Here is a 27,562-nt window from a genome sequence, read left to right as displayed (position 1 = left end):
GTGAAAAGTATTATTACTTTTGATACGACAAGAGATCAATCGAGCGGCGATCCGTCAAATCTTCATTAACCGACAGCAGCTTTTATTTCTGGGTGGAGAGCGGAGCATTTGAGTTGTGCGTAGAACACAAAACTGGTGCTAACAGCTCCGGTGGAGAACAGTGATAATCTAAAACCTACAGATGACAGACAGCTCATATCTCCATCGCTGTAAGTTACCGAAATCACATGTGAAAACCTGCAACGCAGTAGACATGCGTGTGTGCAGCGCAGAACGGCTCACTGTATGATGTGACAGACAAATAGTTGTCGAGTCCAGGTCGGTTCAGTTCACACAGCGCACATTTTTTCGAGAATGCGGTTGTGAGTCCTGAAAATTTACAGGTGAAAATAACTGAATTGTGTATGAACGTAACTGTATTAAGGACTCAAAAACTCGGACTGACAACCGTATTCTGCTGCTGTGTGAACGTGGCCAGTATGTGTTTGAGCTACAAATCTTTTAAGTACACTGCCACAACAGCTGGTCTTACTGTTTGAGAGATGTGATCAATACTACAGGCGTCAGACATTTTAAAGTCAGACCTGTGGGCCTTTGGAGAAATGCAGAATGATGGATGAGCATCATTCTTCATATCTCGTCTCCCCCTCCTAAAAACTTTTGCTCTCATTGACATTGTCTCTTTCTACCCTGGAATGTTGTTCAGTCCGTGATAAAGGGACGTCCTCTCCTCTTCCCGTACCCTGTTTTTTTTTTATTTTTTTATGTGTGGCACCCTGGAGCGCTAACCGCAGATTAGGGGAAATGGGTGCGGGAGAGCAAGATAGCTGCCAGAGGGCCCAGCAGGGTGATTTTAGTGACGAGTGAAGATTGGGTTTCAAAGTGGTTGAGAAATGCTACAGAGACGAGGTCTACGGTGAACACCGGGAAAAAGACAGGGGCGTGGAGCCGTGGCTCATGTGTTATGGCTCTGAGCAGAAAAGAGAGGCCATTTAGTGGCCATTTTACCGATGATGGAATGGCAGGTACCACCTCAGCACCTGCATTTGAGACAGTCAGAGAAGGTCATACAATCTCTCTGTACCCCTGGGTGGTCTCTGTGGTCATTTCAACACCTGAGTATACGAATGACATAATGTGACACTGTTTGTGAGGTCTAGAAGGCACCCTTTGGCATTCGTTTTGGACCTAAAATTCTTTTCCATGCAACTACTAACACTAACATTACTAATCTTAACACATAAAAAGTTAACAAGGAGGTCTATCACACTTGGATAAAAACATCTCTTAGCATTCCCATTCATCTCAATAGCAGTTGCTCGGCTGCTGCAGGATTCTAGATTGTATTGTTCCAGATGTACAATACTGGTAAAAAGTTTGGGGTTGGTTTTTTATGTTTTTGAAAGAATTCTCTTAAAGGGTTAGTTCACCCAAAAATGAAAGTACTCACCCACGTGTCATTCCACACCTGTAATACCTTTGTTCATCTTCGGAGCACAAAGTAAGATATTTTTGATGAAATCTGAGGGTATCTGATCCACACATAGGCAGCAACATCATTGCACCATTTGACATCCAGAATGGTAGTTAAAAACATGGTTAAAATAGTCAACATGACTACAGTGGTTCAACCTTAATGTTATGATGCGACGACAATAATTTTTGTGTGCAAAAAACAAAACAAAAATAGCGACTTTATTCAACAATTTGAACCGTTGTCATATGTAATGAACTCTGTGCAGGCTTCCTTGTTTACGTCCGAATGCCGGCTCATTATTGGCCGGATCCTGTGTCAGCATCACATGCATGCTTCGTGCTGCTCACGTGTTTAGCTTCGTCCAATATTGAGTTGGCGTTCGGATGTAAACAAGGAAGCCTGCACTGAGTTCACTATGTATGACAATGGTTCAAATTGTTGAATAAAGTTGTTTTTGTTTTGTTTTTTGCGCACAAAAAGTATTCTCGTCACTTCATAACATTAAGGTTGAACCACTGTAGTCGCGTTGACTATTTTAACCATGTTTTCAACTACCTTTCTGGACTTCAAAAGGTGCAATGACGTTGCTGCCTGTGTGTGGATCATTATAAATGTCTTTGCTGTCACTTTGTATCAATTTAATGTGTTCTTGCTGAAAAAAAAAAAAAAACTAAATACTAACCAAGAATCATAACTTGTTTCCTCAAACAGTCTCATTAGAAGTACAAACAACCCTTCAGAAAACATGGTGCCAGCATTCATTCTAAAACCGGATAGGTAATGAATTACACTGTTATAGCTGTTTTTTTTAATGAGCTTTTGTTGTTAACTCACGGGGAGATGCCACAGACTCTCCAGAACCTTCACAACCGTCCTCATCATCACATTCTCCACTGCTCTCCCCACTGCCCGTGTCATCCCAGGATTCCCTGTGCCCCACACCAGGCATGACCTCTTGAATCTCCTAAAAGCAAAAATAAAATCACATCACATTAGTATTAATCAGTATAAAATGTATGTGTATTACAATAATGTGTGGGAACAAACAGATGATGATAATTTGTTGTTGTTATAATAACAATGGAAATGACATATAGTGAGTCTTAAACACCATTGTTTCTTCCTTCTTATATAAATCTCATTTGTTTAAAAGACCTCCGAAGAACAGGCAAATCTCAACATAACACTGACTGTTACGTAACAGTCGGGATCATTAATATGTACGCCCCCAATATTTGCATATGCCAGCCCATGTTCAAGGCATTACACAAGGGCAGCCAGTATTAACGTCTGGATCTGTGCACAGATGAATCATCAGACTAGGTAAGCAAGCAAGAACAATAGCGAAAAATAGCAGATGGAGCGATAATAACTGACATGATCCATGATATTTTTAGTGATATTTGTAAATTGTCTTTCTAAATGTTTCGTTAGCATGTTGCTAATGTACTGTTAAATGTGGTTAAAGTTACCATCGTTTCTTACTGTATTCACGGAGACAAGACTGTCGTTATTTTCATTTTTTAAACACTTGCAGTCTATATAATTCATAAACACAACTTCATTCTTTATAAATCTCTCCAACAGTGTGTAATGTTAGCACAAGAATTTAAAGGGGCCGCAGCCTGAATCTGCGCATATTTAATGATGCCCCAAAATAGGCAGTTTAAAAAAATGAATAAAAAAAAATCTATGGGGTATTTTCACAGACACATTCAGGGGGCACCTTAGACTTATATTACATCTTTTGAAAAAACGTTCTACGTTCTATGACACATTACCCTTCAAAAGTTTGGAGTCAGTTATATTTTTTTCCTGAAATTAACAACTTTATTCAGCACGGATGTATTAAATTGATCAAAATTAAGGACATTATAATGTTACAAAATATTTCTATTTCAGATAAATGCTGTTTTTTAACTTTCATCATAGAATCCTGAAAAAAAATGCCTCACGGTTTCCACAAAAATCTTAAGCAGCACAACTGTTTACGAATAATAATCAGAAATGTTTCTTGAGTAGCTAATCAGCATATTAGAATGATTTCTGAAAGACCATGTGACACTGAGGATTGGCAAAATGATGCTGAAAATTCAGCTTTGCGACACCACAACATTTTTAAAGTCTTATCTTTTGAACAGTTGTGTATGTAGTAACAAATAAAATTTCTGAAAAGAAAAAAACAGAAACATGTTAATGCCATGGTACATTTTGATGATGGAAATTCAAATATGTTGAGCTCAATTAACAGAAGGTTTTTAATTTTGGAAATTGCTTTGAATTGTTGCTGCACTTATTAGCTCTCTACGAGACAGCTGGTAGTACTCTACAGCGAAGCTAGTGTATAAGATAGGTTAACCACTTAAAAATGAGGTTAAAAATATAGCTAAGTTAACCGACAGGTCTGGCCCAGGCACATCTGCGAACAGAGGGAGTTTGGCATTTCTAAATCAAGCCCCGGACACCTCAGGCCAGAGATGCTCCACAGGTCGGGTGAAACTGGTTTGCTATAGCACAAGCAAAGATATTTTTAACCTACACACAAACTGTACACACAGTGGAGTTCAAAATCTGGGATTTGTCGTTTCAACCTGGAAATAAAGTTTTACATTTTTCACTCAACTTTTCATTCAAGTTATATATATAAAAAAAAAAAAACATCATAGAGGCAATTCCACTTGTGGTCTCAGACTTTTGGACCCCACTATAGGCCAACATCCAGTCAAATCCACTGCCATAATTAATCTTTCCACTGACATTTCACTCTAGATTTTCCTTCCCGATTTTGAGCATAGTTAAGAAAAGCATTTGATTTTAATCTTTCACTACCTGCTGAGGACTAAATGTTACAACATACACGCTATATACAATTCCTTGAAAGTCACTTTGCACAGAAGTGCCCACTGGAGAAATAAATGTCAATGTAAAGGTCAAACTCACATGACCCTTTAACTTTTGAGTCAGCACTATCAGGAGCGGGCAGACTGCACACGCTCACTGTGACCTTTCACCCCCTGCCCAAGGCTTACGAGTCAGCTAGAGACGTGAAGCTATAGATAAATATAGCAGGTTGGCCAGAGCTAGACAGACAGATAAATATATAGATGATATTAATGGACAGTAATGACAATGGCTCCACACACATGGCTCAGCCCTCACTGCTGGGATTTCTAACTTTGTCCTGACAAAGCACATGGATGCCTTTCAAAAACAGTCATGTGCAGATTGACGCAAACACAGAAGATGATTTGTAACCTTCATGGGCACTCTGGAGAAAGTGTTTAAAACACTGCAAATGCACCAACGTGCACACACTTAAACCTTTTCTGTTTCTTATTAATGACCTCATATGGAAGCGCTGATTTCATTAATATTTTTTAGGTCAGACTGTTTTAGGTTTTATCCAGTTTGATCAAGTTGCAAAGACAAAAACCAATCCAGTAACTTTTCCTAATACACATAAGTGTGTCATGTAGCTGCATTTCCCATGTGTACCACTGTTGTTATTGTTAAAGGTACACTATGTAACTGTTTTTTTTTTTCTTCAAAATGAACAAAATTTAAAGGTGCCCAAGAATGCTTTTACACAAGATGTAATATAAGTCTAAGGTGTCTCCTGAATGTGTCTGTGAAGTTTCAGCTCAAAATACCCCATAGATTTTTTTTAATTAATTTTTTTAACTGCCTATTTTGGGGCATCATTAACTATACACTGATTTTTTTCAGCGCGCCGCCCCTTTAAATCGCGTGCTCCCTGCCACACGAGCTCTCGACTATATTACAGCACATTTACAAAGTTCACACAGCTAATATAACCCTCAAATGGATCTTTACAAGATGTTCGTCATGCATGCTGTGTGCATACATCGAATCATGTGAGTAAATTATTTACTTTGATGTTTACATTTGATTCTCTATGAGTTTGAGGCTATGCTCTGTGGCTAATGGCTAATGCTACACTGTTGGAGAGATTTATAAAGAATGAAGTTGTGTTTATGAATTATACAGACTGCAAGTGTTTAAAAATGAAAATAGCGACGGCTCTTTTCTCCGTGAATACAGTAATAAACGATGGTAACTTTAACCACATTTAACAGTACATTAGCAACATGCTAACGAAACATTTAGATAGACAATTTACAAATATCACTAAAAATATCATGCTATCATGGATCATGTCAGTTATTATTGCTCCATCTGCCATTTTTCGCTGTTGTTCTTGCTTGCTTACCTTGTCTGTGCACAGATCCAGACATTAATACAGCCTTTCCTTGTCTAATGCTCGAACATGGGCTGGCATATATGCAAATATTGGGGGCGTACATATTAATGATCCCGACTGTTATGTAACAGTCATGTTATGTTGAGATCCGCATGTTTTCCGGAAGTCTTTTAAACAAATGAGATTTACATAAGAAAGAGGAAGCAATGGGGTTTGAAACTCAATGTATGTCTTTTCCATGTACTGAACTCTTGTTATTCAACTATGCCAAGATAAATTCAATTTTTCATTCGAGGGCACCTTTAAATAATGAGGCAATACATTGTAAATCCTTTCAAGACGTGTTTGTTTTGAAAAGTTGCTCTGGCTACTTTGACGCACGTATGGTGTGGGAGTGGAATAGGTTAGTTGTCACAATGAGCGAGACAGGTTGACATAGAACACACTAGATCTCGAACCTATCACATAAATTGCATCATTTCATTATGGTTGTTGATGTGCTGGAATTTATTTTCAAGGAAGTACCATGTCTTTTAATGGGTATAGCTACAGTAACTTCAGCTAGTCAGCTTGAGATCCTTTCCATCTAAACGGGATATACTCTCAAGCCTTATAGTGAATGTTTTATGAGCAGTAGGATAATCTCTCACTCTCTCCCTCTGTTTTTTTCTTTTTTTGTTATGAGAAAGAACCATATTTATCCACAGTCACACAGAGCTGAAACACAACCAAAACAATGTTCTTCCACAAAATGCATACAGAGGGCCAAAAGTGACATAGTGTACCTTTAATTACACTATCAAACTAAAAAACTATATATAAAACTATATAAACTAAAAATCATTTTCATTAACTTAAATAAAGTTGAAATAAAATACACTATAAATATTAGATGAAAAACTTAAATGAAAATTAGAAATGTTGCCATGTTGCCAACTGAAATAAAATAATTTAAGTTGAAGCACTGAAATTAAAACTAAATAAATGTATTTAAAAAACCCTAAATCTAATAAAAATGATAAAAGCACATAATACAATTATTTAAAACAAATAAAAAAATGAAATCAAAATATTAATAAATACTGTAATAGTATATCAATAATAGAAAAATAACACACTGGGTGTTTTAATTGATTTACAGCCACTTTTTGTGAGAGTTTGAGGACTCTCTTTACATTCATGTACAGAAGATGAGTGGATCTCAACTGGTTTTGCTTCAGGACTCAGATTTCAAGTTGCGGCAGTACTATAACTGTTAAAGGGTTAGTTCACCCAAGAACTCTTAGTTGTCGGAGTACTGAGTTGGTGTTCTCACGTAGAACTGGGAAGCGCTGCACCGTGTCTACAACGTAAACAGCGTAGGATAATGACAAGGAAGAGAAGAAATTGTTGAATAAAGTTGTTATTTTTCTTTTTTGTTTGGTTTTTGCACACAAAATATTCTCGTCGCTTCACAACATTAAGGTTGAACCACTATAGTCACATGGACTATATTAATGTTTTTGCTACCTTCCTGGGCCTTGAAAGTGGTAATTAAATTGCTGTCTATGGAGGGATCACAAAGCTCTCAGATTTCATCAAAAATATTTTAATTCGTGTTCCGAAGATGACCGTAGGTCTTACGGGTTTGGAGCGATATGAGGGTGAGTAATTAATTACAGAATTTTCATTTTTGGGTGAACTAACCCATTAATCATACAAAATGTGCATAATGTCCATAAAATCAGAAATGTAATAATATTATCATAAACTGCATAAACCCAACAATATGCAAAATTATTTGCATGACAGGCTAGATAGGCAATAATTTTATATGAGACAGATTTGGATTCGATTTACAACCTTTATAAAAAAAAAAAAATAAAAAAAAAAAGTCTAATTATAGTCTAAAATTATATGGTTAGTGGGAGTCTTTTGTATTTACCACCCATTTTTTCCCCCCACTGCTGTTCAAGCCATTATTAGAAAAACCCAATGACCCTTTTGTGGGTCATGCCCCACCAGTTGAGAACCACCAATCTAGAGCTTGAGCATACAAATTGCAGGTAAAAGCCTTCTCATAATGCTACCTCTGAAACTCCCGGTCATGATGACAAATGCTTTTCAGGATCCTGATGCCAGATCTATTCCTGTCTGCTAATCTATTTTATTGGTAGGTACATAGTACTCCTGCATTGAGAACATGCCCTGCCGCACTATCAATAGACTCAGCCCGATACAGATACACACCTCCTCGCCCTTAGCATAATGAAACACATAATGGAAACATATCATGGAAAATAGGATTTTCTCTGCTCTATGGAAATATTAGAGTTGGATGTACTATACAGAGGCAAACTCTAACACACTGTTTTCCAGCATACCCGATTTAGGGGAACTGATTATGATTTCACACAATCAAGAAGTGTGCAACACAGAGCTATATAACACAGAGTTTCCTAGCTGAGTGACAGAATAACTTTTGTTAACCAAATAGAGAAGAATGAGTGGCTGTTCACACATGTCTTGCATTTTATTTTTAAAGAATCCTAAACAAAAAGTCCCCAAACAAAGCTTAAGTTAGCTATTCTCAATACAAACAATTTCTTCAAAAATTCCTCTTTATCAGACTATTAAAGCCATGACTAATTACCAGATAGAACACAGCTGCTGTCTAAAAGAAAATGCTGTTTCTCAAACAACTAAGAATTTATCCAATTAAAGGCACAGAACAGATTTAAAGCACACAATGATATTTGTATAGAAATCATTGTAATTACCCCTGATATAACACTAGGGGTGTGAATTGTAACTGGTCTCAGATTTAGCTAGCTTGAGAAGCGCTTATGCGACGAGTGACGTCAGAGAAACGTCATTAGGCTATAATCCATTATGGTCTATTACTGCATCAGTGCAGAATCGTCCATGTCTGCATCGCGATGCATCGTAGAAACAGTTAATTTCAACACCCCTGTATAACACTACAGTATTTGCTGAAGAAATGCAGACACAGGGTTCCCAGTAAATATGAAATGGTATGTAATTCAATGTTTTAATAATAACCAAACTATTCAGAGATACTCCATTCAGTCTAATTCAACTTTATTTACACCTACAGTATTTGCTTTGATTTATGTAAAGCAAAAACATTGCCTGTTCTTCTCAAGTTTGCTTGATTCAGTCAGAACTATGAGCAATGTGACCATATGACCGCTCATATCAAACATCAATTGAACAAGTCTGTGCTTGCCAATCATTTACATAGAAGTTTTAAAGACAAAAAAAAAGGTCAGAAGAGGGCAAAAAATTGTAATTCAAAACTAAAATCAAGCATGCATGTGCCTTTAAATGCAAATAAGCTGCTGCTCCCCACCCCCTTTCCATGATCAGAGCTCCTGCTTGCATCGGATAGTCTGCCAAAAACTAACAAGACATCTGCTTTTGATTGTCATCTATATTGTGAACACGCTTACGGGCAGTGCAGTTCTTCTTCATCATGATAGTTTATTATCTGCATGCGTTTTAAAGCTTTATCAGTTTAAACTTCGGTTACACTTTATTTTAATGTGTCCCTATTACCATGTAATTATACACATAAGTACTGAGTAATTTTAATCAAAGCTGCTGTCCGTCACTTTTTTTGTGTTCAAAATGTACAAAAATTATATAATGAGAATGTACAACATGAAACCATTTTCCAAACCGTGTTTTTGTCGTACCCTGAATCACTACAGTACACCTATAACAGGGATGGGCAACTGGTGGCCCACGGCCCGCAATTAAATCTTTAAATACGGCCAGCTGCATCACTCGGATGATCAATTTTAAAACATTTGAAAAGCAAGTAATGTAAAGATTGCGTTCAGGTTAATACTAAATCAGTCCAGGAGAGGTCGCTGTTTCCAGCTGATTCCCGTGTTAATAACAGCGTATGATGTGCGCGCTAATGTGAAAGTTATTCCAAAAATAAATTAAAAATTGACAATACAAATCATGTTTTCACCATCCAATCAGGATGGTTAATGGGTTATATTTTTAATATAATGAAGTGTAATGAAAGATTTTATTGTAAATTGCCATTTCACCATTGCACTGCTCACAAAACCCACTTTCCACCATCGGACCGAACGGAATGGTAAGGAATGATTCTAGTTGTATTTCCACTTTAGCCTGGTACGGCACAGCTGCCGTGCTGCTAGAATGCGAGTAGTGACGTCGTTACTCAGGATCGGTCACTTGTCTTTTGCCTGGCTGCCAGTTTCTCCGGAGCTTGATAAACATGACATCTGTACATTTGTTTGTTGCAAATTTACAGACAATGTAGTTGAGATGTTTACATTTGCTTATTGGGGAAATATTGCTTGTCAACTGAAAACAAAGTTTCCCATTTGTATTGGCAAAACTGCACAAGTTTTACAGTTCATAAAATCTTTAAAAACAAATTACATTAATTATACATTGATTTCCCTTAATAAAAAGTAAATTGAGTAAGACGGTGCAAAATTGCTAGTGTGGATTAGTGGCCCCTGGTGTTAAAGAGAAAAAATGTTGGTCCTCATCACTAATGAAGTTGCCCATCCCTGACCTATAATAAGTGTTTATATTCAGACTATTTTAGGCTACGTCCACACGAAGCCGGAGCTTAACCTAAACCGATATTTTTTTTTTCCTCGTCTCAAAAAATATCTGCGTCCACACGAAACCACTGAAACGACTCAAAATGATGTAGTATACATGCCAGACCATTATGTGGCGCTGTAATTCTGCCGCAGAAATGCACTTAAAGCAGCGAAGAAGACTTGGAGCATGTGCATAAACCTTGCGCGCTGAATACAAACTTTAGCAAAGCTTAGAAATAACACTTTATTTTGGTTCAGTAGCTTCTGCAGCATGAACGCAAGCATGTAGAGTCTGCTGTTGCTGTTGTTGGTGCTGTTTTGTGGTGTTAGCGCGTCTGACTAGGGGTCGACACGTGGGGTGATGACATCATCGTTTCAGAAAATATACGGATTGCCCCGTCCACACGACAACGCCAAGCCGGCGTTTTCAAATTTTTCCACTCTGGGACCCAGTTTCAAAAAATACCGGTTTCACCTTTCGAAAACGCCGGATCCGTGTGGACGAAACGCCTATCCGATAAAACATTTGTGCGGTTTCACTGAAACGCGTCTCCGTGTGGACGGGGCCTTAGACCGGTCTGGTGGAACCACTGCGGAGTAGCAGAGTACCTGCGTAACTCGTCATAAACATAAACAGAGAGAAGTAGCTCCTGCTACAATGTTCTTCCGCAAGACGCATGCAGTTCTGTTATTAACCACTAGAATGCCAAAAGTTACGGACTGCAGCTTTAAGTATATGTACTTACTATAGGGTCAGGGTAGGATTAGGGTTTGGTTTAGGGTTAGTTGCATGTAATTATGCCGGTTATTACTATAGTAAATACATATAACATATGTAACAAGGACACATTAAAATAAAGTGTTACCTAAACTTCTAATAAATTATGCTACTGCTCTGTCTGTCAGCAGTCTTAGGCAGGGCTTGAGCAGTATGATGTCATACTGCTTAAAAAAATCCTGGCTTGTTAATTGAGACTGTTTAGGTTTTAAGGGGGGTTTTTTAGGGCAGGGCTCGTCAACAAATCCGGCCCGCCAATCATCTACATCCGGCCCGCCAATTATCTACATCCGGCCCGCGGCACCCCAATCTCCCTCCTCCTCTTTTCCTGGCGGTGCAAATTTCGTTAGATACATGGCCGTAGTGGTGCCTGCAGCTGTATGGCTATATACGCACTGTTCGTAACATGCACGCTTCTCCGACTGACCTGAGAAACGTTTTCTGTGTGAATATTTCAGCAGTTATTATATGTGTCCCGTATTTCTGTCGACGGAACCAGCAATACCAATCATTTGTGAATTAATGATTCTTTTGTCTCGATTCTTTCTTTTCCGTGAATTGGCCAAACGCGCTTGCATAATGATCTGAAACGATTTGGATTCGTTTGGACTGCTCTGTCACTGAATCATCTGTAGTTGTTTCTCGGTCAGTAACAACAAATACAGAACAAATAGCGCTGTTTTCAGGTGTTTCACTAGTTTACTTTGAACTACGCAGCACGGCCCAGTGGATAATGGAACGAAAACTTAAGGGAGCTGCGTTTATTCCCGGTCACCATTATTAAACAGCGTTGCGACATCCAGTGAGAGAAGCGTTTCAATTCGACACACAGTTTTAAAAAGGATGAAACAGCCTCAATATTCCCAACATGAGGAAAACAGGAGAAACATGCCATGAATGAAAATAGAAGACTTTTAAATCTCAAAATCACCACCCTTACAAACATTTACCATGAACGAACTATAGTAATTTACCATGGTTTGTGGAAATGTGGAATATTTATAATGAATGCTATGTTATAGACATTTATATTGCAATATATTTATTAGGTGGGTAGGGGAATATATAATTCATGTCTTTGTTAAGGTGTATTTTGTACCTGTGTTTAGATGTTTTTTATAGGCCTATATAACATATCATAATATAATATAATTTGACAGTGTTAGTGAGTAGCAATGTATGGTTTTACGTGTGGTTACCAAGTCTCACTGTGAGAATATTTTCATTTAAGCCTAATAATTAATAAAACAATTTTTACCAATAAGACCCCCCCGGCCCAGCCCTCGAATGAAACTACTTGAAGAGCCCTGGTTTAGGGGACTTAAAAAAGCAGGTGGATTTTTATCATTATAGGGTGGTTGTGTACACACACTGCCAACACACATTTATGTTCAAACACTATGTAAAAGTGAATTTTGCATAATAGGTCCCCTTTGCAACACTTGAAAAACTGTAGATTATGACCTTTTAAATGTTACTCTGACATAGTATACATGGAATTTTACAGAAACCTTTCCTACAAAATACATGATTAAATGTTATAAATGAACAACTGATAAAGTTTATATAAACATATTTCCTCATTTGCACTTTCTGTTACTCCATTAGGTCCAATAAAAGTCAACCACTGCTTATAAACAAGTCTCAGAAAAGAGTATTTTTGATCAAAGCCCTTATAGACCAATTAACCTTGCAATCATGCAAAGTAGTCAAATGAATAATTTAATTACATATGCATGTGTTAATGGACTGGCTGGCAGTGTCGTGACTGAGTCAGCAAACCTGTGGAGATCTCAACCAATATGGACAGTCTCTAAAACACATTAAATAGAAAGTGTTCTGAACTCAGTTCCCACTAAAGCTCTCTAATTACAGACACTATAAAGAATTAATTAAAGAATGAAAGACTGCAGTGACCATGGTTACAGCTTATTAACTGGCTGAAGGCCCAGTTATCTTGGCCTCTCTTTATCTATAATTCTGTGAATGACAAAGAAACACATTATTGGAACAAGAACTGCCAAGGTTGACACTTTAGACTGAGATTAATTAAATACGTTTAAACTTCAGAAATTGAAAGACGAGTAAAAATTGTTGTTTATGGCAATAAACATATGAGCTTAACTTTCTGAACCTGGAATAGATCAAGATTTGATTCTTAGGGAACATTTGGACTTTAGATAACAGTCTCGGCCAACAAAGATAATTGAAATTGTGCTAGGAGATCTAAATTATTACAGAACTAAATATCAACCAACTTAGGACCAAGATTTACAGCCCACTTAGAATGACCACCCTGTTGAGTAGAGCTGTGCAAACTGGGAAATCACATGGGACATCTAACACACTCTATATACTGAATAAGGCTGAGATTATAATGGGAGTTCAATATGTAACTAAAATTCATTGCCTGTGTGTGTCCCTCTCTTCCTGTCCGCAAGCTATCAGAGCCAGAATTCACGTCCTAAGAGAGCAACAATCACAGCTAGACCAGACATCTGCTCGAAGATGTTTCCAAAGTGAGTTCGGACAGCCTCCAGGTTAAATATTGCAATGGAGAACGTTCCTGCAAATGTCACTATTGATACAAGTTCATGTGAACATCTAAATAAACATTTACATACAAGCAAAATATCTAAACTTTCAAAATCTTTAAAATAATGTAATTTAAATCTCATAAAATTGTTACATTTATGCTTAAAACAAGAATAAAACAAAATGTTATTCAAAATATACAGTACACTACCATTCAAAAGTCGAGGGTTGGTATTATTTTTTTATGCCCCTAAAGGGACATGGTGGTGGGGGAAAAAAATTAGATGGGAGAAAATATAACAAGTTTGCATTCCTTTGCAAAAATTTTTGCGTTCCCCTAAGAAATGTTGCGTTCCCTCGCAAAACATTTGCGTTCTCTCAGATGTTTTGCATTCCCAGAGAAACTTTGCATTCACTTGCAAAAACTTTTGAGCTCTTTGCGAATGAACGTTAAAGATTCTCGGGGGAACGCAAAGGTTTTGCAAAGGAACGCAAAAGCTTCTCAGGCGAACGCAAAACATTTGCGAGACAACGCAAAAGCATCAAATTATTTTTCCTCCCATCTCATTTTTTTTTTCTTTCACCATGTCCCTTTAGGGGCTTCGTAAAGTTTCTTATGCTCACCAAAGTTGCATTTATTGAAAAATGCAGTAAAACAGTAATGTTGTTAAATATATATATATGTGTGTGTGTGTGTGTGTTTTAAAAATGTACTTTATTGCTGTGATGCAGAGCTGAATTTTCAGCATCGTTACTCCAGGCTTCAGTGTCACATGATCCTTCAGAAATCATTCTAACCCTCTACTGCACACACTCTGGGCACTCAGGGCAACGTTGTGCGACAATGGTACATAATCATAGAGAAAATTATCATCAAAATCAAAAACTTCTTTAAAAAAATTCGAGAAATCATTAAGTAAAAAGGGAAAAACACTTGAAAGACATTGATATATTGAATTTGATACATGCATAGGTCTGTATCATGTAGTGTGCTATGCCATATAATGTACTTTATGTAATAAGATTTCACTCCGTACTAAACTTCAAAAAGCAGTTCTTCTCTGCTGTGAAATAGTGTATGTTACAATTTTTTTCACATCACTTTGGGTGTTCCTGCACACCCAGGAACCCTGCATCTTCCCTTCTTATAATATATTATGGCCAATGTGAGTTATTGTCCAAAACATCCTGGAAAAGTACCCCTTATCGCACAACGTTGTCCTGAGGCAATGAAAAGAAAAACTGAATTTCTGAGCATGCAAAATAAAAAAAACTTCATAAAACCCGACAAAAGGCTTCTCTATACCTTCATACACACACATATTTTTTATGTACAGTTCAAAAAATGTAATTTATCTTGTGGTAGATGTTTAGATATTTCTACTCTGAAATGAGGAAAAAAAACTACTGATTACGATTACTTTTCTTGCATGTTGAATAGTTTAACACTGTGTATCTGACTGGTTAAAAATACCTCTAAACAAAGCTGTACATTAAACACTAAGATGTCTGAGATATAGCCTAGCAGATAAGGCATGTTCTCCAAAATGAGCAGCGGTACTCATGGGTGATATGAATTCAGCTTGTCAATTCCTGATCCCGTTTCTGCCCCCTTCTTCTATTCCCTGTGTCCCTGAATAAAATGGGAAAAACCCAAAAAAGGAAAAAAAACAAAACAAAAAAAAAAAACACCAAACTGTATGCCAATATTGGCTTCGCACAGTATTTTACTTTCAGTGTAGGCAGCGGACAGGGAGAGAGAGAGGAAACAAATGCTTGACGCTGGATAAAAAAAAAAAAAAAAAAAAACACAAAATCTGATCCGACTGTTCAGACTTTCCAAAACTGATTTTAATCGGATTTCAAACCACATACAGATGTGGTTTGGATCAGAGTTGTAAACATCAATTCTCATGTTTTGCTTTGGATTTTTGTTGTTGTTGATGTTTTCTGCTGTTCAGATTACAATATAAAAAAAAAATCAGATTTTTACTGCCTGTCTGAACAAACTCAATGTAAAATATCTTGTTTGTCCAGCTTTTAAATTATTGTCATATTTAATGTGCTAAAATAATTAATCTGTAAGTTCAGAGAGGTTCCGAGACTGGACGTATGAGGATGGAAATAATGTCTCCCATTTCCACTGCGGAATCATCCAATAACAAATCAGGTACTTACTCTGTAAATGTTTTCAAAGCACTAACTCCTAAAAACATACAATAAACCACTCTAAATAGAAACCTTAAAAGACCTCAGATGCTCACACACACACACACAGGTCCAGTGGAATGTACAAGATTAAATTCCTTCCCATGTGCCCTAAACTTTCTATTCACTGCAAAGCCCAAGTTTCCAGAGTGACCGCTCCTCTCCTAAGAGCAGGTCGAGGTGTGTGTGTGTGTGTGTGTGTGTGTGTGTAAGTGGCTAATAGTTCATGCTGGTTTGTTCAACAAACCCCAGCAGGGCTCAAGAAAACACATTCCAGGAGTTAATGACCAAAATGAGGGTAAAATATTACATATTTACCACACCCTGGCATCCAGTGAGGGAACGAGAGAGAGGGAGTGAAAAAGGAAGAGAGACAGACAGAAGGAGGGAGAGAGAGAGAAAGTGATCGGGTTTATAAATCTGTGTGAGAGCAGGACAATAGCTCACTAGAGAGCTGACAAACATGCAAGAAGACATTCTTAAGACATTAAAGGGCAACAGAGCAGCAGTGTGTGCATGTGTGAGGCCAAGCTTTCTTTCTCACGACTCCCTGAAGAGGGTTTTTGCTGCTTAGGTTGAGCTCTGCGCTCTCATGAATGCACACACACACACACACACTGGTAGGGTGTGTGTAGTTGACAGTCCCACCCTCACACAGCCAGACTCCATCACCTCATGAGGACCAGTACAAGAGACTGCTGACAGAGAGATGTAAAGACAAAGAGACAGACATAATAATGGAGAGACAGACAGATAGACAGACAAAGGTTACATAGACAGAGAGAGAGAAACAGACTAGTAATAAATGAATACAGCCTTGGTGAGCATAAAAGAAAGAAAGAAAGAAAGAAAGAAAGAAAGAAAGAAAGAAAGAAAGAAAGAAAGAAAGAAAGAAAGAAAGAAAGAAAGAAAGAAAGAAAGAAAGAAAGAAAGAAAGATCAAGAGCAGACAAAAGCAAGCAAGCAAGAAAGATCGCAAGACAGAGCGAAAGAAAGAAGCAAAAGAAAGGGTGAAAGAAGTGAAAGAGCGAAAGAAAGAAAAGGCAAGAGCAAGTGAAAGCAAGAAAGAAAGAGCAAGTGAAAGCAAGAAAGAAAGAGCAAGCGAAATAAAGAGCGAGCAAAAGAGAAAGCAAGAAAGAAAGAGGAGTGACAAACATCAGTCTCTTTTCTCTCTGCCTTTCAGGAGCATTCCTTCACTCTGAGCTTCACGTCTCCAGTGCTCATGTCAGTGACATCCACTCCTGAAGGAAAAGGGATTTCACAGACATCAGAGCGCCGGGCAAACGCGCTCATATTTTCCATGGACGCAAAGGACGTGCTGCTTGAATGGAGCTGTTAGGGAGTGGTTTCACAAGCAGCTTTATGAAATATTGTCCATTGGACAGTAAAAGAACATGATAAAACACTGTCAGGAGCGTCCAGTGGGCCATCAGAGGCCTGTAAGAGCTGAACATCAGCCATTAAATCTACATTATCATCTAAGAATCACATAGAATAAAGCTGTATGGAATGAACAAGAATAACAAGACAAAATTAGACTAGAGGAGATGTTATTTTATTGCAGAGGAGATGAGGAAGAAAAGATAAGAAACAAGAGGAGAAGAGATGAGATGCAGTGAGAGGATAAGAGATGCAGTGAGAGGAGATGAGATGCAATGAGATGAGATAAGAGGAGAGGAGAGGAGACAAGATGAGATGCAGTGAGAGGAGAGGAGAGGAGAGGAGAGGAGAGGAGAGGAGAGGAGAGGAGAGGAGAGGAGAGGAGAGGAGATGAAATGCAGTGAGAGGAAAAGAGATGAGATGCAGTGAGAGGAGAGGAGAAGAGAGGAGAGGAGAGGAGACGAGATGAGATGCAGTGAGAGGAAAAGAGATGAGATGCAGTGAGAGGAGAGGAGAGGAAGAGAGGAGAGGAGACGAGACGAGATGCAGTGAGAGGAAAAGAGATGAGATGCAGTGAGAGAAGAAGAGATGAAATGCAGTGAGAGGAAAAGAGATGAGATGCAGGGAGAGGAGAAGAGACAAGATGGGATGCAGTGAGAGGAGAGGAAATGAGATGCAGTGAGAGGAGATGAGACAAGATGAGATGCAGTGAGAGGAGAAGAGATGAGATGCAATGAGATGGGATGCAATGAGAGGAGAAGAGATGAGATGGAGTGAGAGGAGAGGAAAAGAGATGGAGTGAAAAGAGAGGAAATGAGATGCAGTGAGAGGAGAGGACACAAGATGAGATGCAGTGAGAGGAGAAGAGACAAGATGAGATGCAGTGAGAGGAGAAGAGATGAGATGCAGTGAGAGGAGAGGAAAAGAGATGGAGTGAAAAGAGAGGAAATGAGATGCAGTGAGAGGAGAAGAGATGAGATGCAGTGAGAGGAGAAGAGACAAGATGAGATGCAGTGAGAGGAGAAGAGTTGAGATGCAGTGAGAGGAGAAGAGACAAGATGAGATGCAGTGAGAGGAGAAGAGATGAGATGAGATGAGATGCAGTGAGAGGAGAAGAGATGAGATGAGATGAGATGCAGTGAGAGGAGAAGAGTTGAGATGTAGTGAGAGGAGAAGAGTTGAGATGCAGTGAGAGGACAAGAGATGAGATGAGATGCAGTGAGAGGAGAAGAGTTGAGATGTAGTGAGAGGAGATGAGATGAGATGAGATGCAGTGAGAGGACAAGAGATGAGATGAGATACAGTGAGAGGAGAAGAGTTGAGATGCAGTGAGAGGACAAGAGATGAGATGAGATGCAGTGAGAAGAAAGGAGAAGAGATGAGATGCAGTAAGTGAAGATGTGATGCAGTGAGAAAAAAGGAGAAGAGATGAGATGCAGTGAGAAAAAATGAGAAGAGATGAGATGCAGTGAGGGGAAAAGAGATGAGATGAGATGCAGTAAATGAAGATGAGATGCAGTGAGAAAAAAGGAGATGAGATGCAGTAAATGAAGATGAGATGCAGTGAGAAAAAAGGAGATGAGATGCAGTGAGAAGAGATGAGATGCAGTGAGAGGAGAAGAGATAAGATGAGATGCAGTGAGAAAAAATGAGAAGAGATAAGATGCAATAAGAGAAAAGGAGAAGAGATGAGATGCAGTAAGTGAAGATGAGATGCAGTGAGAAAAGGAGAAGAGATGAGATGCAGTGAGAGGAGAAGAGATGAGATGCAGTGTGAGAAAAGGAGGAGAGATGAGATGCAGTGAGAGGAGAAGAGATGAGATGCAGTGAGAGAAAATGAGAATAGATGAGATGCAGTAAGTGATGATGAGATGCAGTGAGAAAAGGAGAAGAGATGAGATGCAGTGAGAGGAGAAGAGATGAGATGCAGTGTGAGAAAAGGAGAAGAGATGAGATGCAGTCAGTAAGAGAAAAGATGAGATTCAGTGTGGAAAAAAAGGAGAAGAGATGAGATGCAGTAAGAGAAAAGATGAGATACAGTGAGAGAAGAGATGAGATGCAGAGAGGAGAGGGGAGGAGACTAAAGGTGACAAGCAGAGAGAAAAACAGTTTAGATGAGACTAGAGGAGAGGAGTCTCCCATCCTGTTGTGGAAGCAGAGTATTCTGTTCTGTTCACATGTTTGTGTGATTCAGGGTCACACTGCTGTCCAGAACAACAGAGCATGACTTTACAAAACAGACTGGGAAAGTGAGAGAGATTAGATATCCCTCTAAATTTACCTACAGTGCTGCTTGAAAGTTTGTGAACCACTTGCAGAATCTGTGAAAATGTGAATAATTTTAACAAAATAAGAGAGATCATACAAAATGCATGTCATTTTTTATTAATACTGAATAAGATATTTTACATAAAATTTTTACATATGGTCCACAAGACAAAAAAATAGCTGAATTTATAAAAATGACCCCATTGATAAGTTTGTAAACCCTTGATTCTAAATACTGTGTGTGGTTGATCATCTACGACCGTTTTTATGTTTTGTGATGGTTGTTCATGAGTCTCTTGTTTGTCCTGAACAATTAAACTGCCCAATATTTTTCAAAAAAAAAAAAAAAAAAAAAATCCTCCAGGTCCCAAAAATTCTTCAGTTTTCCAGCATCTTTTGCATATTTGAACCATTTCCAGCAGTGACTGTATGATTTTGAGATCCATCTTTTCACACTGAGGACAACTGAGGGACTCAAACACAACTATTAAAAAAGGTTCAAACATTCACTGATGCTCCAGAAGGAAACACGATGCATTAAGACCCGGGGGGTGAAAACCTTTTGAATTTGAAGATAAAGCAATATTGTACTTAATGTCTTCTGGCAAACATTTAAGTGTCTTCTGTTGCTTCCGAAGGGCAGTACTAAATGAAAAAAAAAAAAAAAAAGAAAAAGAAAAAAGATATTTAAACAAAATAATCTTTATCCTGTTCAAAAGTTTTTACCCCTGAATATTATTGCATCGTGTTTCATTCTGGAGCATCAGTGAATGTTTGAACCTTTTTTAATAGTTGTGTTTGAGTCCCTCAACTGTCCTCAGTATTAAAAGATGAATCTCAAAATCATACAGTCACTACTGGAAAGGGTTCAAATATGCAAAAGATACTGGAAATCTGAAGATTTTTTGGGACCTGGAAGATTTTTATGAAGAATATTGGGTATTTTAACTGCTCAGGACAAAGAAGGGACTCAACAAAAAACAGTCATAGATCATTCAGGTAACCACACAGTATTAAAGGTGCCCTAGATTATGTTTTTAAAAGATGTAATATAAGTCTAAGGTGTCCCCTGAATGTGTCTGTGAAGTTTCAGATCAAAATACCCCATAGATTTTTTTTATAAATTTTTTTTAACTTCCTATTTTGGGGCATCATTATAAACGCGCCGATTTTATGCTGCGGCCCCTTTAAATCCCGTGGTCCACGCCCACAGAGCTCGCGCTTGCTTTGAACAGTGCATAAACAAAGTTCACACAGCTAATATAACCCTCAAAATGGATCTTTACAAAGTGTTCGTCATGGAGCATGTCTAATCGCGTAACTATGGTATTTATTTGGATGTTTACATTTGATTCTGAATGAGTTTGATAGTGTTCCGTGGCTAAAGGCTAATGCTACACTGTTGGAGAGATTTATAAAGAATGAAGTTGTTTATGAATTATACAGACTGCAAGTGTTTAAAAATGAAAATAGCGACGGCTCTCTTGTCTCCGTGAATACAGTAATAACCGATGGTAATTTTAACCACATTTAACAGTACATTAGCAACGTGCTAACGAAACATTTAGAAAGACAGTTTACAAATATCACTAAAAATATCATGTTATCATGGATCATGTCAGTTATTATTGCTCCATCTGAAATTTTTCGCTATTGTTCTTGCTTGCTTACCTAGTCTGATGATTTGGTTGTGCACAGATCCAGACGTTAATACTGGCTGCCCTTTTCTAATGCCTTTTATAATGTTGGAAACGTGGGCTGGCATATGCAAATATTGGGGGCGTACACCCCGACTGTTACGTAACAGTCGGTGTTATGTTGAGATTCGCCTGTTCTTCGGAGGTCTTTTAAACAAATGAGATTTATATAAAAAGGAGGAAACAATGGAGCTTGAGACTCACTGTATGTCATTTCCATGTACTGAACTCTTGTTATTTAACTATGCCAATATAAATTCAATTTTTCATTCGAGGACACCTTTAAGAATCAAGGGTTCACAAACCTTTGAGCAGGTCGTTTTTATAAATTCAGCTATTTTTTTTTTTTTTGTCTTGTGGACCATGTAAACATTTTTTATGTAAAATATCTTACTCAGGACAGTACTAAATACAAAATAACATGCATATTGTATGATCCCTCTTATTTTCGCTAAAATTATTCACATTTTCACAGATTCTGCAAGGAGTTCACAAACTTTCAAGCAGCACTGTACATCCACACAGACATTACATAAAGCAATCAGCTGACAATGGCAACAGCAATATAATGAAATAAATTATTACATTTTACAATTAGTAAGTCACATTGTTTATTTTTAATGTATGATTGTAGAGCACACAGGTCGGTGTTCTGTAGTTTTGATAGTGCTTTATAAAACAAACAAACAAAACAATTAATCTAATCAGAATTTAAAGCTATGAAGCTCTCTATTTTTAAGTAGTTTGTCTAAATAAACAGCATCCATGAATTTGAAAATGCAACAGAGAAAACAAGACAATTTTTCACAAACTAAATTAATAACATATTTACATTTATGTCTATTCATTTAGCAGAAGCTTTTATCTAAAGTGACTTACAAATTAGTTGACCAGGACAGTACAGGCTAGAACTGATGTGAAAGTGCAAAACATTCATTATTTCAGTGCTCACAGATTCAAAACACTCACAGTTCGGTGTTAAAGCAATAAAGCCATGAAAGGCCATGTGTTAAAGCACTTTTAGTATTCAATTAAAGAGTGCTGCTAGGCATGACACATCACAACAAAATTATTTTATAAATCAGTCATTTGATTTGTTTTCCAAAACAAATATCTAAACATATTTAAGCACATAGCACAATATAATAATTCTTGTTTTTTTGAGATTATTTTTTTCTTACCACATTGACAAATGGCATAAACATCACTAATTTGGTTAGATTTATGTTTTTAAAAAAAATCAACAACAAACAATATCTAAACAAAACAATATGCTGTGTAAGAAACAGTCTATTGCTTCATTACTTACACAGTGGGTGTCGCTAGGTAAGTAAACTATGAAAACAAACTATAAGCAAATATTTCTCACGCTGCCCATCTAAACAAGTAAAAATTCTAAAAAAAATGCTGATGAAATGTTTAAAATTATAGCTTTTAAATAGATATAGTTACTAATTTTATCCTCAGAATTTGCAAAAACTTTCAATTTGATCTTGACTGTATTTGCCATCAGATTAAAAAGAAAATAAGCACCTGAAAAAGCTTTTTATTTATGCTAAAACTGATATTAATCACAGCAAACAATTCTACCACTAAGTAATATACTTCATTAAACTAATTATGCATTGTTTACAAGCTCCTCTCATTAATATGAATTTAACTAATGTACAGTCACTGGTGTGCATATATCAGTTACAGTGCAATGGCACTGAAAGTGGCTCATTTAATCCCTGTTTTATCTTCACAGGACTGCTGTTGATATTATGCCCAAAGTAAACTAAGATATGTTCATATATGTGATGCGCAGCAGACAGGCAGTAGTGAGTGTTCAGTGAGCTCTTTATAGAGCCGTAGATCTCTCTACCCACTTCAAACAGTGTGTTCTGTTCTCCCTGAGGCCTCAGAGAAGAGACAAGCCTTTGATACAGAAAACGACTATGCTGCGGTCACACACACACCTGATACCCTGCTGGTACAAAAGGGACCGTTAAGAAAAATACAGATCAAGTGATAACCAGACTAAATGATCAACACACACAGTTGACCCCAATCAGACAGATGACTGAAACAAATAACACTGCACACAGTGTGTGTGTGAGTGTAAGCACTGTGTGATACGAATATTTAAAGGCGAGTATTTCAGCACCATGTTGTAACAAATTAAATTGTCTAAAAAAGAACAGACTGATAAATAAATAAAGGAACCTAAAGGAACAGTTTAAACTTCTTCCTTTAAAAGAAGATGTAAGGCAATCTTGTTCTGTAAAATACATGGTCAGTATATATCAGAAGTGGTCCAAGGAAGGAACAGTGGTGAACCGGCGACTGGGTCATGTGCGGCCAAGGCTCATAGATGCACGTGGGAAGCGAAGGCTGGCCCGTGTGGTCCGATCCAACAGATGAGCTACAGTAGCTCAAATTGCTCAAGAAGTTAATGCTGGTTCTGATAGAAAGGTGTCAGAACACACAATGCATCGCAGTTTGTTGCGTATGGGGCTGCATAGTCGCAGACCAGTCAGGGTGCCCATGCTGACCCCTGTCCAAACCTGAAAGTGCCAACAGTGGGCATGTGAGCATCAGAACTGGACCATGGAGCAATGGAAGAAGGTGGCCTGATCTGATGAATCATGTTTTCTTTTACATCACGTGGATGACTGGGTGCATGTGTGTCGCGTACCTGGGAAACACATGGCACCAGGATGCACTATGGGAAGATGGGAAGAAGGCAAGCCGGCAGAGGCAATGTGATGTTTTGGGCAATGTTCTGCAGGGAAACCTTGGGTCCTGCCATCCATGTGGATGTTACTTTAGCACACACATGTACCACCTACCTAAGCATTGTTGCAGACCATGTACAGCTTTTCATGGAAATGGTATTCCCTGGTGGCTGTGGCCTTTTTCAGCAGGATAATGCGCCCTGCTACAAAGCAAAAATGGTTCAGGAATGGTTTGAGGAGCACAACAACGAGTTTGAAGTGTTGACTTGGCCTACAAATTCCCCGGTCCCTAGATTCCTCAGTCCAAATGGGCATCTGTGGGATGTACTGAAAAAACAAGTCCGATCCATGGAGACCCCATGTTTTGTTTTTTTGTGGGGAAAAAACACCATATTCTAAAGACAAGCTAAGAACTGTTTGTAAATATGTTTATTGCTTTTTATGAATAAAAAAAAAAAAAAAAAAAAAATCAAGGATTCATGTCAAGGTTATTTCAGTAGTATGGAAAACAAAATGGTTATTCAAACTGGGAATAAATTATATAAAGAAAGCAAGCGAACAACACTGAAGTGGTCCATGACTTCAGTCTAATTATGCATTTTTAAGTTATGCATTTTTGCAAAATCTTGTTGTTTATGATGATGAGAGATTTAGAATTCAGTCAGTGAGCGCGTGCATTGAACAACTTCGGCGTTCTCCGGGGTGACGAATCAAAACACCTCTGATTGGACATTGCATTCATAAGCACAACAGAAACGCGTACGATTGGTTAATGCTCAATGCTGCAAACAAGCAAATCTAATGCCGCAATCAATACTTCAATACAATCATGACAGCCATAACAGATTTAGCTTAATTGTGCAGGGGCACAATTAAGGGAACCCCCCCCTTAATTGGGACCCAAACCCCCCCCCCCCCCCCCCATTTTGGTGGCATTTTTGCCCCAAGCCCCCATTAATTTCTGACCATGCTCTAATAGCTAATAAAATATTAGATAAATAAAATATTATATTTAATAAAAAAGAAATAATATTAATAAAGAGAAATTAACATTAAAAATGTAAAAAAAATTATATGTGCAATGTGCATATTAAACGTTTTATTAATGACTGTTTTTTTCCCCACTTACTTTCATTGTTTGGAAAAGAGCCTCAAGCTAAACTTTTCCTTTCATGTTCCATGGCAGACAGGTTTGGAACAGCATGAGAGTGAAAAACATCTGACAGAATTTTCATATTTGGGTGAACTATTCATTTAATTGATGTGGTAGCTCCAGAGCAAAATCCACCCAATCGTACTGGCAGTCCAAACAGGATGGCTAATAAATGAGTTTTCTGCAGTAAAGCAGACTTTTTGTACAGCAGGTGTTAGAGAACAGTAGTGTCGCAGGTCAACACAAGTCCACTCTGACTCTAACAGTGAAAACCTCTTCTCCCTATAGTTCACATTTATACTTATGAGTGTGACGACATGCTGTATGTGTGTTGAAAAACACACACCACAAGCACAGAGATGCTATTGTGTCTCCACACCCAAAAGCAGCTGTGCTGCTGGCCTGTCCTCCAGATTCCAGTCAGGGATATTTACAGGGAATAAGATGCATTTATTAAGCTTTAACGGGAGGGGCAACACAAGAGAGAATACGTTGCTAATAATGGTTTTGAGCTACACCAAAAGTGTGGAAACACCTTCCCTGATAGTTTTCTAGAAAGTGTCAATGACAACATCACACCTCTAGATCACCTCAAGCCTCAGGACTGACACGTTACACTTTTGTATACACACATTAAGTCAATCTTACCTTAGAGAGTCTACAGTATGTGTATATGAGGCAGACTAAATCGTCTGACAGCATGCTCTTGTGCACTCCATTTTACTATCACTTCAAAAGAAACCAAAGAAAAGGTAAAGAATGACCGAAAGTGCAAAAGAAGGTATGAATGAACGAAAAAGGAAGTTAGAAGGAAACTGCAAAAGAAATTAAAATAGAAAATTAAATAGAACCAAATAGAAAAGAGCTAAATAAAGAATAAAATAGCAAAAGAAAGAGCAAAAGAAATAGACAGAGTTAATGAAATAGAGAAAAAAGAAATTAAGATAAACTGAAAAACTAAAAGAAAAAGAGCTAAAGAAAGAGCAAAATAGATAGAGACCAAAATAAATATACACCGATCAGGCATAACATTATGACCAGAGTTGGGTATAACGCCTTACAAATTACTTTTCCTGACAACGCAGTAATGTAGCGCATTACATTTTAAATGTATGTAATTTGATTACAGTTACTGATGTCAATAAAATTACGTTACTTGCGTTACAAGAAAAAAAAAAATTAGTTAAAGTGCACAAAATCACGTTTGGCGAGGATGCGTCATTAAGAATCACCGGAGAATGCGTGGAGGATACCCGCTCCCAAGACGAGAGCGGTCCAACCTCGCCTAAACAAGCTACAGTCCGGTCCATAAATATTGGGACATCGACACAATTCTAATCTTTTTGGCTCTATACACCACCACAATGGATTTGAAATGAAACGAATGTGCTTTAACTGCAGACTTTCAGCTTTAATTTGAGGGTATTTACATCCAAATCAGGTGAACGGTGTAGGAATTACAACAGTTTGTATATGTGCCTCCCACTTTTTAAGGGACCAAAAGTAATTGGACAATTGGCTGCTCAGCTGTTCCATGGCCAGGTCTGTGTTATTCCCTCATTATCCCATTTACAAGGAGCAGATAAAAGGTTCAGAGTTCATTTCAAGTGTGCTATTTGCATTTGGAAACTTGCTGTCAACTCTCAATATGAGATCCAAAGAGCTGTCACTGTCAGTGAAGCAAGCCATCATTAGGCTGAAAAAACAAAACAAACCCATCAGAGAGATAGCAAAAACTTTAGGTGTGGCCAAATCAACTGTTTGGAACATCCTTAAAAAGAAAGAACGCACCAGTGAGCTCAGCAACACCAAAAGACCCGGAAGTCCACGGAAAACAACTGTGGTGGATGACCGAAGAATTCTTTCCCTGGTGAAGAAAACACCCTTCACAACAGTTGGCCAGATCAAGAACACTCTCCAGGAGGTACAGTACAGTCCAAAAGTTTGGAACCACTAAGATTTTTAATGTTTTTAAAAGAAGTTTCGTCTGCTCACCAAGGCTACATTTATTTAATTAAAAATACAGTAAAAACAGTAAAATTGTGAAATATTATTACAATTTAAAATAACTGTTTTCTATTTGAATATATTTCACAAAGTAATTTATTCCTGTGATGGCAAAGCTGAATTTTCAGCATCATTACTCCAGTCTTCAGTGTCACATGATCCTTCAGAAATCATTCTAATATGCTGATCTGCTGCTCAAGAAACATTTAATGTGTACAATTGTACAAAATATTTGTGTACAATATTTTTTTCAGGATTATTTGATGAATAGAAAGTTCAAAAGAACAGTGTTTATCTGAAATCTAATCTTTTGTAACATTATAAATGTATTTTACTGCCACTTTTTATTGATTTAATGCATCCTTGCTGAATAAAAGTATTCATTTCTTTAATTTCTTTTAAAAAAAATAAAAATAAAAATTCTTACTGACCCCAAACTTTTGAACGGTAGTGTATAATGCTACAGAAGCTTTGTATTTCAGATAAATGCTGTTCTTTTGAACTTTCTATTCATCAAGGAATC

General features: G+C 37.7%; 1 protein-coding gene across 2 annotated transcripts in view; it reads right to left on the bottom strand.

Moving 5' to 3' along the window:
- Window positions 1–27,562, bottom strand: part of gpc5c (glypican 5c) — a 180,258-nt gene that overhangs the window by 37,888 nt on the left and 114,808 nt on the right. For both annotated transcript variants that reach the window (XM_048163430.1, XM_048163428.1), the window contains one exon: window positions 2,312–2,441. In XM_048163430.1, the coding sequence (XP_048019387.1) occupies window positions 2,312–2,441 (130 nt within the window). The remainder of the gene's footprint in view (window positions 1–2,311; window positions 2,442–27,562) is intronic.

Source organism: Megalobrama amblycephala, linkage group LG17 (assembly GCF_018812025.1).
Source record: "Megalobrama amblycephala isolate DHTTF-2021 linkage group LG17, ASM1881202v1, whole genome shotgun sequence".
In the NCBI taxonomy this organism is placed as follows: domain Eukaryota; kingdom Metazoa; phylum Chordata; class Actinopteri; order Cypriniformes; family Xenocyprididae; genus Megalobrama; species Megalobrama amblycephala.
The sequence above is the reverse complement of the archived record's forward strand: the minus strand, read 5'-3'. Positions and strand labels throughout refer to the sequence as shown.